The following is a 15,989-nucleotide window of genomic DNA, read 5'->3' on the forward strand; positions in this document are numbered from 1 at the left end:
CACTATTTAGGTGGCATGTCTGGGTATGCAGTCCATCACTTTGCAGTCCCCTCCCATGTCCAACAGGGCTTGTTCTAGGCATTTTGGACTTGGACAAAAAGTTGGATGAAATTATGGTATAAAGATGGACGATTTAGTGACTTGGATGATCAGATCGGCAGGACATATAATTAGACGATTTTTGAAATGAAAAAAAAGTTGGACGTATTTTTCAAAAATGTGTCTTAAGCTGTTTTTTTACTTTGGATGACTTGCGAGATGGACGTAAACGGACTTAGACGTCCCTTTCGATTATGCCCCTCCACATGAATAGTCAAAAAGAAAAAAAAGTTGACAGCCTTCGTACAAAACAATGTCTTGCTTTTTAATGAATAACAAATATTTCATCCACATTCCAGTTCTTCATCTGACTGGACTCTGGCCCATACTTATGGTTGCAGCTTTTGTCAGTAATTGGTTGGTTTGTTTTTTATTTTGTTCAACGTTTTTCCTGCTGGTTCATCATTCCTCCATTGTAGAATTGCTTGTAACTTGCTCAACAAACACTTAATGCTGACAGCTGAAGACTTCATGAGTGAGAGACACATTGAGAAGGAAGTCAGGGAACTCGAGAAATTCATTGAGGAAGCATACAGGAGGAGGGTTGAAGAGAACGAACTTCAGATGAAAGAACATGGAAGGGAGAACAAGAAGCAGATGACCCCCAAAGAAGACACCCACAGAGGAATACCACATGAGGGGGAGAAATTGGCTAGTCGATGCCCAGAAGAAGAAAGAGCGAAGCACACCGAGGATATTGACCTGAAACCGAAGCGAAAATTGAAGAAGGGAAAGTCAGCGATCCTAGTGGGAGACTCGATCCTGAGGCATGTGGACAGCCACATAGCAGGAGGGAGAGAGGATCGACTGGTGACCTGCCTCCCAGGAGCGAGAACCAAGGACATCGTGGACAAAATTGGAAAGATCCTGGAAGGAGCGGAGACGGAAGAGCCCACAGTAATGATCCACATCGGGACGAATTATGTCAGCAGGAGAGACTACAGAAGAAGCACACTGATAGAACAGTTCAAGATTCTGGGAAGGAAGCTGAAGATGAGGACCCAGAAGATAGCATTCTCAGAGATCCTACCAGTACCGAGGGCAGATGTGAAAAGGCAGGAGGAACTACAATCAATACATGCGTGGATGAGGAAATGGTGTGAGGAAGAAGGATTCCACTTCGTGAGGAACTGGACAACGTTCTGGGGCAAGATTAAGCTCTACAGGAGAGATGGATTCATCTGAGCGCGGTGGGAACTAGACTTCTAGCAAACAACGTCAAGAGAGGAATAGAACAGGCTTTAAACTAAGAGTAAGGGGAAAGCCGACAGTCGACCAAACATCGACGATTCGGAAGAAGGTATCCCGTGAAGATACTAAGGGGAAAAAAGGCTGGGAAGAAACAAGGGACAAATTACAGGAGTCAACGAACCCAGAAGAGGAGGTTAGAAAGATTGTAGCAAAAGAGAAGAAACTAAAGACCGAAGCACAGGGAAAGGAAATGAAGACAACAAAATACCAGGATAAAAATTGCATATATACTAATGCAAGGAGCCTAAGAAACAAAATGGGGGAATTAGAAGCCATGGCCAATGCAGAGGACATAGATATCATTGGAATCTCTGAAGCATGGTGGAATGAGGAAAGCAAATGGGATACAGCACTGCCGGAGTACAAGCTTTATCGCCAGGATAGGTCAGGACAGAAAGGAGGTGGAATAGCCCTATACATAAAAGAAAGCATACAATCGACAAGAATGGACACAGCAGAGATGACCAATAAACTGGAATCGCTATGGGTTAAAATACTGGGAAGGAAAGGGCCTGAAATAAAGATGGGCCTATACTATTGTCCACCCAGGCAAACCGGAGATATCGATGAAGAAATGGAAGCCAAGATAAAGTGAGAATGCAAAAGCGGTAACACGGTTATTATGGGAGACTTCAACTACCCCGGGATAGACTGGAGTCTTGGAAGCTCAAGATGCGCTAGGGAGACAAAATTCCTGGAGGCTACACAAGATTGCTTCATGGAGCAGCTTGTTAGAGAACCAACGAGAGGAAATGCCACTCTGGATCTAATCCTAAATGGGTTAAGGGGACCTGCAAAAGAAGTGGATGTAGTGGGACTGTTGGGAAACACCGATCATAATATGATCAAATTCAAGGTTGAGGTAGGAATACCGAAAGGAAAGAGAACCATGGCAACAACTTTTAACTTCAGGAAAGGAAACTACGAAGCAATGAGGAAAATGGTAAGGAAGAAACTTAGGAACACTTCCAAAAAATGGCAAACAGTAGAACATACCTGGTCTTTTTTTACCTGGTGAGCGAGGTGCAAAATCTGTATATCCCCAGATTCAGAAAGGGGTGCAAAAAGAGTTGAACAAAAGACCCGGCGTGGATAACTAAAATAGTGAAAGAAGCGATAGGCAATAAAAAAAATTCATTCAGGAAATGGAAAAAGGACACAACTGAGGGGAACTGGGAAAAGCACAGGAAGTATCAAAAAGAATGTCACCGTGGGGTTCGAAAAGCCAGAAGAGAGTATGAAGAGAAGCTAGCCAGGGAAACATGAAATTTCAAACCGTTCTTTAGATATGTTAAAGGGAAGCAGCCGGCTAGGGAGGAGGTGGGACCCCTGGACGACGGAGACAGGAAGGGAGTGGTGAAGGAGGAGAAAGAAGTCGCGGAAAGACTTAACATGTTCTTTTCATCTGTATTTACAAACGAAGACACAACCAACATACCGGAACCTGAGCAATTCTTCAATGGAAATCAAGCAGAAAAATTAACATCCATGGAAGTAAGCCTTGAAGATGTGCGCAGGCAGATAGAAAAACTAAAAACTGAAAAATCCCCAGGTCCGGACGGAATCCATCCAAGGGTTTTGGAAGGAATTAAAGGAGGAGATAGCAGAACTACTATAGCAAATTTGCAACCTATCCTTGAAATAGGAGTGATCCCAGAGGATTAGAAGATAGCCAATGTTACACCCATCTTTAAAAAGGGATCAAAAAGTGACCCGGGAAACTACAGACCGGTGAGTCTGACCTCGGTTCCGGGGAAAATGGCGGAAGCACTGATAAAAGTAAACATCGATGAACATTTTGAAAGAAATGAACTTCTGATAACCAGCCAACATGGTTTCTGCAAGGGGAGATCGTGCCTAACTAACTTATTGCACTTCTTCGAACAAATGGATGGACAGAGGAGACCCAATAGACATCATATACCTAGATTTCAGTGCTCCCTCTAAGCGGGCGGGTGTTGTGAGCAAACTTTTTTCGCTGTGAGCTAAAAATATCGGGCGCCAGCAAGTTATGAGCCAACTCGCCCGATTCTCCTCTCGCCACCCTGCCATCTGCCGTACGCCGTGCGCTGTGACGAGAAACTTGTGCGCTGCGATGTAATATTTTGTGCGCCAGCGCACGCCAGCGCAGCTTAGCGGGAACACTGCTAGATTTCCAAAAAGCCTTTGACAAGGTGCCTAATGAACGTCTACTCTGGAAACTGAAGAACCATGGGGTGGAAGGAGACGTACATAGATGGATCAGAAACTGGTTGGCGGGTAGGAAATGGAGGGTAGGAGTGAAGGGCCACTACTCGGACTGGAGGAGGATCACGAGTGGTGTTCCGCAGGGCTCGGTGCTCAGGCTACTGCTATTTAATATATTCATAAATGATCTAGAAACAGGGACGAAGTGTGAGATAATAAAATTTGCGGACGACACCAAACTATTTAGTGGAGCTCGGACTAAAGAGGACTGCGAAGAATTGCAAAGGGACTTGAACAAACTGGAGGATTGGGCGATGAGATGGCAGATGAAGTTCAAAGTTGAGAAATGTAAAGTATTACAAGTGGGAAGCAGAAACCCGAGGTACAACTATACGATGGGAGGGATGTTATTGAATGAGAGTACCCAAGAAAGGGACTTGGGGTAATGGTGGACATGACAATAAAGCCAACGGCACAGTACGCAGTGGCCGCTAAGAGAGTGAATAGAATGCTAGGTATAATCAAGAAGGGTATTACAGCCAGAATGAAAGAAGTTATCCTGCCGTTGTATCGGACGATGGTGCGTCCGCATCTGGAGTACTGCGTCCAATATTGGTCGCCGTACCTTTAAGAAGGATATGGCGTTACTCGAGAGAGTTCAGAGGAGAGCGACACGTCTGATAAAAGGGATGGAAAATCTTTCATACGCTGAGAGATTGGAGAAACTGGGTCTCTTTTCCTTGGAGAAGAGGAGACTTAGAGGAGATATGATAGAGACTTACAAGATCATGAAGGGCATAGAGAGAGGAGAGAGTAGAGAGTAGAGATTCTTCAAACTTTCAAAAAATAAAAGAACAAGAAGGCATTCGGAAAAGTTGAAAGGGGACAGACTCAAAATGAATGCTAGGAAGTTCTTCTTTACCCAACGTGTGGTGGACACCTGGAATGCGCTTCCAGAGGACGTAATAGGGCAGAGTACGGTACTGAGGTTTTAAGAAAGGATTGGACAATTTCCTGCTGGAAAAGGGGATAGAGGGATTACTGCACAGGTCCTGGACCTGTTGGGCCGCCACGTGAGCGGACTGCTGGGCACGATGGACCTCAGGTCTGACCCAGCGGAGGCATTGCTTATGTTCTTATATCTTGCTTATATATTTCAGGTTCTTTTTTTTTTTTGTGGATTGACTCCAAATGCTTCATATTAAGAAAGGAGAACTCTGCAAACAAGTTATAGATTCTCAAATACTTATTAATACACATGAACATTTTGGATAGCTTTGTGACAAGTAAAAGGCATTAGTAAGAGAGGAAACCACTGTGATTGCAACTTTGGGTGCCCATATGGAGCAAGGCTGCAGAGAGAAAGCTGCTATAATGCCTATCCTAGATGGGAAACCAAATTATACAGAGCAAAGGGCAGGCTTAAAGTAAGTCTGGAGGTCAGGAAAGGAAGTAAAAATGAAGGCAATCCCCAAAATAGCAAAAAAATAAAATGTTGATTAAAATGAAAACAAGTGTAAATCCCATCAAATGTCACCATAAGAGACAAAGTAGAAACTTCTAGTCTTCTAGTACTGGAAGGGTTGATAAGTGTAGAGTTGTGTATGACTGATCTTGCAGATCCCTTGTTCTGAAACTATATAAGGGGCTGGATTCAGTAAATAGTATTAAAGGTTAGGCACTGGAAAGATCCAAGCTGAAATAAATTTCTGTAAAGAGCACTCTGCCCCAAATTCTTTTTATAGAATAACACTTAGCACCGATTCTCCCAAAGAACTTTGGGCATGTGGACTTCCACCAAGAGAAACTCAGTGTAAATCCTGGCATGCTAGTTGAGCACTCATATTCTGGAATTCTATAATATTGAGACTAAATTATGGGAATGCTCCTGACCCGCCTGTGCCTCTCCCATGCCATGCATCTTTTGGGTAGCACACACGACAATTTTGTTTACAATTATATAGAAGTGCTCACAAATCCAAATAATTGCCCATTAATGCCAATAATTGGTGTTAATTGACTTGTTAAGTTATTATGCTGTGAACGCATCTCAAGATTGTACCCACTTTGGCATGCAAATTTTGGTGAGCTTAGAAATCCAGGGGACGGTGTCTTGGTGAGTCACTAGGAGAAGCTGTTATAGTGACATAAGGACTTTTCTAAGCTAATCAGGCCTTAGATTTAGCGGGGATGTGCCGGGAAGGGGCGGGCCCATCTCATTTCCACGAGGCGGGCCTGTCGATTGGACAGCAGCAAGACCCGTCCAGTCGACCAACATTTAAAGGTTAGTTGGGGGAGGGAGGTTAGTTTGGGGGGGTCGTCGGGCTTTCCGGCAGGAGGATTGGGCATCCTCCTGCCGGCGATTACCAGTTTGGGGGGGAGGGGGGTTCTGGCAGGAGGATTGTGCATCCTCCTGCCGGCGATTACCAGTTTTGGGGGGAGGGGGGTTCCGGCAGGAGGATTGGGCATCCTCCTGCCGGCGATGGGACAGGCGGCCACGGCCGTGGCCGCTATACTTATTGCAGCAGGAAGATCCTTTGCTGCCATAAGTATAGCGGCCGCGTCTAATTTAACCAGATTCTCTAACCGGCGTCTGTACCATGGACGCCGGTTACAGAATCGGGGTTTAGTGTAGGACCGATTCTGTATAGGACACCTCTCCTGGGCGTCCAATACAGAATCAGGGCCTAAGTGTCTGCAAATTATTTGTACAAGGATAAAGACAAAGGATTCAAGCGCCTTCAGCTAATACAGGATACAGCCATTAAACGGACATAGAAAACACAATCATGTCATGCCCCCTGTCACATCTGTACAGAACATAAATATCTAATGAATAGCTCTTTTTTGTAATAGTTATTTGTTGAAAGATAAAAAGACTTTCAGTGAACCAGACTTAATCCCTTTTTAAAAAAATTTTCCCCTACTCTCCACCTCTTTTAGGGTCAGAAAAAACTAATGAATTCCTTTTGGCGAGGTTCAAAGGAGACGGCATCAGATACAAGGCTAAACTGATTGGTATTGATGATGTTCCTGAAGCCAGAGGTGACAAAATGAGCCAAGATTCTATGATGAAATTGAAGGTGAATGTTAAAACAATTCTCTTCTTTCAAAAAGTTTGATAATCCATTCAGCTCAAAAATATGATTTGCTCTTATCCTATATGGCACAGACCAAAAACATGATTTGCTTGAACCTAGAGCTGTCCAGCTCTAGAATAGTGAAGTAGAAGTGTTATATGGATGAAAGACTTGATATAAAGTAAAGATGTGATCCATCCTACTATATAATCATCTCATAATAATGTAAGGTTGCTTATAGGTTAATATTCAATAAAATATGACAGATCATTTTGTCTCTACTGGGATAATATTTAGGACTTTTTGCTAAGGTACATTAATGTGTTCTGTTAACATAACAATAATTACTTAGCAAATTCTCTAATTCCTACATTAATTATCAAATGTGGAATGGTATGGCAAATAGGCAGGGACTGTTCCTTATACATAACGTGTTGTATGTACCACAAGTTCAGAGGGTAATCTTATAAAAGAGTGCCTAACTGTTCCTAAAGTACTTAGGCAACTAACCTCATCCCACAATAACTGATCACTAGTTTTTAACTTTGTTAAATCCACTCAATTTGTAGCATCATTCAATCAATGTTAACCGGCAGAACATTGTTAAATCCATTCAATCTGTACCATCTTATTATTATTGTAAACCGCATAGAACTTCACGGTCCTGCGATATATAAACTGTTATATTAATATTATTATTTGTACCCTATGGGGCCGATATTCAGACCGCAGGAGTTAGCCAGGCTAACTCCCACACTTGGCAGCAAACCCGTAAATTCAATGCCGGGCCATAACCAATGACCAGCATTGAATTTCTAGCCTATTTTTAGCTGCTAAAAATATAGCTGGCTAAACTGATTTTCATTGGCTGGCCTGCATAAATAACAGGTCTATCTGACCTTTCAACTGAGTTGATCAAGCAATGAATAGCACTGATAATTACTCCTAAGTCTCGTTCTGCCGTAGTCCTGGCTAAAGTTTCTCCATTCAGGGTGTAAGTTCTGCAAGGATTTCCGTTACCTAGATGCATGACCTTACATTTCTTGGCGTTGAAGCCTAGCTGCCAGATCAAGGACCAACTTTCTAAAGTACGCAGGTCTTGCTCCATAGCATTCTGAAGATTATAGCCGTTTACTATATTGCATAGTTTGGTGTCATCAAGGTAACCTTATTCGCTGATGACGCCAAACTATGCAATATAGTAAACGGCTATAATCTTCAGAATGCTATGGAGCAAGACCTGCGTACTTTAGAAAGTTGGTCCTTGATCTGGCAGCTAGGCTTCAACGCCAAGAAATGTAAGGTCATGCATCTAGGTAACGGAAATCCTTGCAGAACTTACACCCTGAATGGAGAAACTTTAGCCAGGACTATGGCAGAACGAGACTTAGGAGTAATCATCAGTGCTGACATGAAAGCAGCCACTCAAGTGGAGAAGGCTTCATCTAAAGCACGGCAAATGATGGGTTGTATCAAGAGAAGCTTCGTCAACAGGAAACCTGAAGTCATGATGCCATTGTACAGAGCCATGGTGAGACCGCATCTGGAATACTGTGTGCAATTCTGGAGGCCACATTACCGTAAGGATGTGCTCAGAGTTGAATCGGTTCAGTGGATGGCCACCAGGATGGTCTCGGGGCTAAAGGGTCTCCCGTACGAGGAAAGACTGAGCAAATTGCAGCTCTACACTCTTGAGGAGCGTAGAGAGAGGGGAGACATGATTGAGACATTTAAGTACATCACGGGACGGGTCGAGGTGGAAGATGATATCTTTCTTCTCAAGGGACCCTCGACCACAAGAGGACATCCGCTCAAGCTCAGGGGAGGGAAGTTTCGTGGAGACCCCAGGAAGTACTTCTTCACGGAGAGAGTGATTGAGCACTGGAACAAGCTTCCAGTGCAGGTGGTCAAGGCACGTAGCATCCCAGACTTCAAGAACAAATGGGATACCTATGTGGGATCCCTGCGAGGTCATGCCAAGGGATAGGGTCACTAGGACTGAATGAACGGGTCAGTAGAGTGACAGTATAATCACAATTATACTTTAGGGGATCAGTAGACTTAAGAGGGTGGGTAAATAGTGTGGGCAGACTTGATGGGCTATGGCCCTTATCTGCCGTCATCTTTCTATGTTTCTATGAATACTGGAGCTAACTGGCTATGTTGCATGAAATAGCCAGTGACTGGGCTAGATACAAAGCTGTAATATTCAGCAGCTATTTTGTTCTGAATATTAGTGCTTAGCCAACTCATACTATTTAACTTGCCAGGAGTCTTTGCTGGCCGGTTAAATAGTGCTGAATATTGGGAGGTATGTGGAAAAATTGTACTACTGTTTATCACTTCTATAGCTCCGAAAGTTGATATTTATTTGACGGTCCCTGCTCTGAAGATCTTCCAATCTAACTTGGACAGACAGACATGACATATAGGGTTGGTGATATAGAGCCCAAGATGAGCGGAGTTAGAAGTTGAAAGCAGTCTCAAAGAGGTGGGCTTTTAACTTGGACTTGAAGACTGCCATAGACAGAGCCCGCCGTAGGGATTCAGGCAGTTTATTCCAAGCATACGGTGCAGCAAGATAGAAGGGATGGAGTCTGGAGTTGGCAAAGGAGGAGAATGGTACAGATAGGAGGAACTTAACCAGCTGAGCGGAGCTCGCGGTGGGGGGGGGAGTTGTGACAAGAGGAGATAAGTGAGGAGAGATAGAGTAGAAGCCTTTGGATCTGGCCAGGAACAAGTCATTGGAAACTTTAGGAAGGGCAATTTCCATGGAATGTAGTAGGTATAAATATTTCTACGATGGTCGGATATAAGTCTGCTCGTGCCGGGATTTGAAAAGCCGTCTGGACACCTGGACATGCTCATACAAGGGCCCTCCCACCTCCACAATGGTGGAGTAGCGGTGGTAAGGCGTTCACCTCATTGGCTAAAAAACCTCCTGAAATAACAAGAACTCTGCACTATTAAAAAGTTCTTAAATGGAAATACTGAATGATAGATAAAAAAAATATCTTATCACTACTTAGCTTTAAATGTTCTTGTTATTTCAGGAGGTTTTTTAGCCAATGAGGTGAACGCCTTACCACCGCTACTCCACCATTGTGGAGGTGGGAGGGCCCTTGTCTGAGGCTTTTTCCTCCATTGACATCTACATTGAACCTGCATTTGTCTTCATTCCATCTGTAGACAACTTATATCCGACCATCGTAGAAGTGTTTCTCCATTACAATTGTGTTTCTACTATATCTGTATTTTGTGGGTATAAATATTAACATGGAAAATATTTTTACAAATGAGTATTTTATGTTCAGAATTTGAGAGTAGCACACCGAGACGAATCCCGTGTTTGCTCTGAAGCAACTTTTTTTGCGAAACGCTGGCCATCATCAGCACAGGGACTCAACTAATTTCTAAACACTGAAAAGATTGCTTAATAGAAGACTGGAATGAGATTTTGAGTTAAGTTGAATTTTTAATGAATTATAGAACTGAACTGAGTTATGTTTCAATTTTGCACTTTAAAAACAACAGAGGTTATTTATGTCAATGAGGAAGTGGAGGCACTGATAAGGTTTATGAGGACATTCAAGTCCCGAGCCATACCCTGGGGCTTTTTCATCTGTTTGATTTATTTATTGAAATTTTGTTTATAGAAAATTGTTTAAAATTTGATTTATTAAGCTTAAAGATTTATACGCGGGATGGAATAAATAGTGGGGTCTTCATGCATATGGGGACATCATCATCACATTGATGTCCACGCACTTCCAGATGCCTTGAGTTGCGTCCAAAATGTTTAGTGTGCTATGGCTTGGCAAAATTTGCGAGACACTGCTCTATATATTGATCCCTAAGAGAACATTTAACTGACAAGTGCTTGATCAGTCTTCAAGTTCTTGTAGATTCCTACTTATGCCAGCTAACCCCAAAGTGTTCACTCATTTGCACATCCTCATAGCATTCTCCAAAAGGTAAATTTTTCCTTCTAACCCTTTGGCAATATTACTCACAAAGACATTGAATAGAATCAGCCTCAGGGCCAAGCCCTAAGGCACTCCACTGCTCACCTTTCTTTCTGTTGAATGAATGCCATTTACCACTCCTCTCTTCTGTCAGTCAACCACCAGTTTTGTTTTGTTTTTAATTAGAGTTTTAATATTGTACAGTTCATAAATTTGAATACAGTACAGGAACAAGGGGTGGCCGAAGAAATAATCCAACTATCAAGTATACAGCAAAACCAACTAGCCACATTAAAGAAGGAGATGGTACTAATTTAAAGAAAACAAGTTAGAAATCAATAGTCAGAATCTAATGTATACTTATCATGCACAGTGCATTAAACAAAGCACTCCATTCCCATGGCAATTACTTTTTCATGACCTTGAAGAAACTATTCTAATTGCAGAGAATCACAGAATATAAACTCCTCACCCTGAAAGGTAATTAAACATTTCAAGGATACTTAAGAAAAAATGTAGCTCCTAAAGCTCAAACTCTAGACTTTAAAGCCAAAAAGACTGTTTGTGTGGCCCTAGCAACATCTGGAAACATTAGTACCTTGGCTCCACAATACATCTTTCTTAAACTATTGTTTTGAAACTATAATTTTACAAAAGTTTCTTAAAAGAGTGATTTTAATCAACCTATGACACCGATTGGTCCTGCTCTTTGTTGACCTGAACTTTTTCTTAATAGAAAAAAGTTAGAAATTGGTAATGTTTCAGATGAAGATACCATATTTTTTGCTCCTTAAGACGCACTTTTTTCCACCCAAAAGTGGGTGGAAATCTCGGTGCATCTTTTGAAGCAAAGGTACAAATTTTGTTACCCTCCCCCCTCCCGTACCATTGTAAAACCTGCCCGCTGCCGCCGCACCATTTTTTTTTTTTTATAAACCCCTCCCCCCCGGTATGTCCATCCATCCCCCTTTTTGTACCTGATGGTCCAGCACCCTCGTCTTATTTTCGGGCCAGCAGCACAGACATCAGGAGAAAACTTTACGCTCTCCTGCTCGGCCCCGCGCTGCTTTCCAAATGGCTGCTGTAGGTTCTCGCGGGAATCGCAAGAACTTATGGCAGACATTCGGAATGCAGCACGGGGCCGAGCGGGAGAACATAAAGCTTGCTCCTGACGTCCACGCTGCTGATTTGTTTCGCCGCTGGCCGGGAAATGAGGAGCCTGAAAGAGCAAAGGCTGACGCAGCAGGCAGGAAGGGAGAAAAGCTGGTTGGAGCTGGCAGAATTAAAAAAGATACAGGGGGTTTGCCTGGGGCTGGTTGGTTGGCCTGGAGCTGGCTGGTTGGCTTTGGGCTGGCTGGCCTTGGGCTGGCTAGTTGGCTGGCTTGGGGCTGGCTGGCCTTGGGCAGGCTAGTTGGCTGGCTTGGGGCTGGCTGACCTGTAGCTGGCTGACTGGCTGGCTGGATGGTTTGGGGCTGGTTGGCCTGGAGCTGGTTGGCTGGCGAGCCAGGGGCCTGGGGCTGGCTGGCTGGTTTGGGGCTGGCTGGGTGCGGGCTGGCTGGGGGCAGGCTGGCTTGGGACTGCCTACCATTAGACATGCCCAACACTAGATATGCCCTGTACCCTGTCCTGGCCTACCACTAGACCACCAAAGGGGGGACAGGATACAGGGCACACCAATTGGTTCAGAATGTTTTTTTCTTGGTTTTTCCTCTAGAGGTGGGTATGTCTTATGGTCAGGTGTGTCTTATGGCGCAAAAAATACAGTAATTCTATGACTCCTTGAGGTATTTCCTCAGCAGGATCTCAGAAGACAATAAATCATATACAGTACAGGAAAAATTAAAGGATAATATAGAGTAGTAAGAGTAAGAAAATAAGGGGATTAATTTTAAAGAAATTGCATATGAGGTCAAAATTGTGCTTATGAATTCTCAGCTAGGGTAGGAGTGGATAAACATGCAATTGGTGTCACGTGTGTCTAGCAAGTTAGTTACTTCTTCCTTTAAAGGCCTGGTTGAAGAGTTAAGCTTCTACCTGCTTCCTGAAGCAGAAATAGTCTTGTATTAAGCGAAGCCTTTCAGAGAGTGCATTTCAGAGTGTGGGGACTACATGATGTGTATCACATCATGACGATGTGGTTAGGAGGCATGTAGAGGGAGATCTTTATAATAATGCTTACAGCTCTCAGCATTAGGTGTGCAATTGTCCCAGCTGGGGATAAAGCTGTTTAAGTATGCAGATGATTTTACGATCATTATTCCATTTGCTATTTCTCTTTCTGAAGTTATTCCTAAAGCCACAAAAGTATTAGGTCTAATGGAGCAATGGATGACTGAATTTAGACTGAAGTTTAACTCAGAAAAAATGAAGTTTTTTGTAGCTTCACCGCACCTGTTTGATACTAAATCATCATTACATATAAATAAATTCAGCTATCCTATTCAATCTACCATTAAGGTTTTGGGAATAATACTGGACCAGGGCTTGATTATGAAGAACCAGGTGGACCCTTTGGTCAGAAAGGGTTTCTTTACTCTTTGGAAACTTCGGTCCATTAGGGTGTATTTTAATGTTTCATCATTTAGGGTTTTGATACAGTCTCTTATACTAAGTCAGCTCGATTACTGCAATATTGCCTATTTGGCAATTTTCCAGAAGAATATTCAACGATTGTGAATAGTACAAAATGTGGCGATCAGGCTGATTTTTAGGTTGAAGAAATACGATCATGTGACACCCTCCTATTGAGTACTGCATTGGCTGCCAATGGAGGCGCGGGTGAAGATTTGGTTGCTTCTGTTTTAAGGCTTTGCTTGGTTTTGCTCCCAAATATATAATTGAGCTTTTCTCTTTTGCAACCAACAGATATAAGAAAAACTCGCATCTGAATTTTGTTTTTCCGCCTGTTAGAGGATGTAAACTTAAAAAACATCATGAAAATCTTTATTCATATTAAGCAGCATTATGGAGTAAGGATTTAGAACAATTGCTTTTACTTTCTGACACTTATGGGGAATTTAAGAGACATCTAAAAACATATCTGTTTTCGAAGTATTTAGGCAGCTAATTCATAAAAATTTTTTTTTTTTTTTTTTTATTCTTTTTATTTTTAAAGTTTTTATTAATTTTTATTTATTCATGAGAGTTGGTCAAGCAAGCTATCAATAAAACTATTTTTTTTGTTTTTTTTTAATTTATGTTATATCATTTTATATTTTTTATTTTGTATTTGTTTTTTTATTCTTTTTATTTTTAAAGTTTTTATTAATTTTTATTTATTCATGAGAGTTGGTCAATCAAGCTATCAATAAAACTATTTTTTTTTTGTTTTTTATTTATGTTATATCATTTTATATTTTTTATTTTGTATTTGTATTTTGTATTGTTTTTGTATTTAGTTTTTTTTTTGTTTTTTTTTTTTTTGTTGTTGTTGTTGTTGTTTGTTTTATTACGGAGGTTGGTCAATCAATCTATATAAGAAAAAATGTTTATGTACAAAATTTGTTACATTTTATTCCTTTTCTATTAACTCTTTATTTTTAATTTTAATTTTTCTTTTTTCTTTTTTGAATTAAATTTCTTTCCCCTCCTTTTTCATTAAAGCTAATCAATCTAACAGTCTAACCGTCATATTTTTTTTTTTAATATACAAAATTTATTGTAATAACCCATAATTAAATCAAAATATTTGTTTGGTGAAGTTAGCAGAGGATTGAAACGTAAAGGAGTCTACGTGTGGTATAAATCATTTCGTAAAAACAGGAGATAAATACCTTATATAAAATTTCTCAATGTAACTATAACCAAAATTTTCAAATAGCAATATACAATGAACCTGGCATGTAAAAAAAAAAAAACATTAGAGTATCTTAGGTAGAGAATATCAAGTCTTGCATTTAGAAAAAGAAAGATCATCTCTCATTAAGGCAAAAAGTTAGTCAATTTAGTTAAAGGTGTTAAGAAAGAAGAAAATAAAATTTCCTTAATCAGTCATAGGCATACAGTTATCACTGTATGCTTCCTCTAGCCATTCTCTAGTCCCCATCATTCATCTCCTATTTTCAAAAATGGGAGTGAAACAGCGTAAAAGAAACATATGCACATATTATTAGTGATCAACAACTGACACATAGGAATCATAGTATATGTGAGAGTGTCAAAGGCAAAGAGATGGAACCCTTAGATATATAATTGGGATGAAATTTCATTAGGTGACTATCAAATGAACCCTAGTGCATATAGCAATTAACATATGCTCACAATGAACGTAAAGTTATTTGAAATGGAAAAAAAATAAAAATCCAGGAATAATAAGGACTAGAGAATCCAGGTGGAAGTGCTGTGTAGATATGAGAATCAGATATAAATGCAGAACAACCATTGTGTACCTAAGGGTGACAAGAAGACAGTAGTCAAGAGTGACGTATAAGTATAGAGACAGAAAGTAAGGATTAAATCAGATTAGATGTGAATATATGGAATGGACTAGTTCTATAATAATAGCACTGCAAGAAAGAGTAAGGAAGGGAAATGGAGAAGAGTCAATAAACAGCGATACACAATCATGGTTCAACAAAAAAAGCCTTGGACTAAGTGAGAAGAGACAGTAAAGTAGGGGGTGGAATAACAAAGATATGTATGCAAGAAGAAAAGAAAGTTTAAAAAAAAGTAGTCATATGGAAGAGAGAAATGAAACCGGCAAACATTAACCCACTCAGTAAATTACAGTGAAAAGTAACATGTAAGCAGTAAAGTAAGTCCCAATAATAAAATGGCAGGGGCAGAAGTCATTCGTGAAGCAGTGTAGAGGCTGACAGAATCCGACTGCCAAGTCAGTGAAGAAGAAAGTTAGGTGAATAGTGGGTCTCCTGTCGCAGTAAAGATAGATATAGAGTCTGTAGCGATGTAAAGTAGATCAGAGAGAAGGGTTATTATGATCATCTTTGGTAAGTAGGGTGAAGAAGGTAGGAAGTATTAAGCCGCAGATCCAAGAAAGATATTCAGGTAGATGACATTCCTTGTGATTGCAGATTATCCAGAAATGACTGAAGGAGTTCAGGTGATTCGAAGTGCCTTGTTGAGTTGTTGAGAGTCACAATCATTCGGGCCGGGTATTGTAATTCATAACGAGCCCCCATGGATTTCAGCCGTGCACGCAGGTCTAGAAAGGACTTCCTTTTTCGCGCCGTGGTCTTGGCAAGGTCGGGAACAATTATAAACTTCTTGTCAGCGTAAGTTAAATTTTTTTGCGTTTTGGCAGCAGTCAAAATCTGGAGAGCTTGAGGATATCGTAGTAATTTAGCCACAATCGGCCGCAGCCTTGTAAATCCCGGTTTCGGTGAAGATGGCGTTCTGTGAGCCCGCTCAAACTGAAGCGGGAGGTCTGTGGTGATGTTTAACAACTTCG

General features: G+C 41.3%; 1 protein-coding gene across 3 annotated transcripts in view; it reads left to right on the forward strand.

Moving 5' to 3' along the window:
- DAB2 (DAB adaptor protein 2) overlaps positions 1 to 15,989 on the forward strand; it is a 163,015-nt gene that overhangs the window by 60,173 nt on the left and 86,853 nt on the right. For all 3 annotated transcript variants that reach the window (XM_033932363.1, XM_033932381.1, XM_033932371.1), the window contains exon 3: positions 6,481 to 6,620. In XM_033932363.1, the coding sequence (XP_033788254.1) occupies positions 6,481 to 6,620 (140 nt within the window). The remainder of the gene's footprint in view (positions 1 to 6,480; positions 6,621 to 15,989) is intronic.

This window comes from Geotrypetes seraphini, chromosome 1 (assembly GCF_902459505.1).
Source record: "Geotrypetes seraphini chromosome 1, aGeoSer1.1, whole genome shotgun sequence".
Taxonomy (NCBI): Eukaryota; Metazoa; Chordata; class Amphibia; order Gymnophiona; family Dermophiidae; genus Geotrypetes; species Geotrypetes seraphini.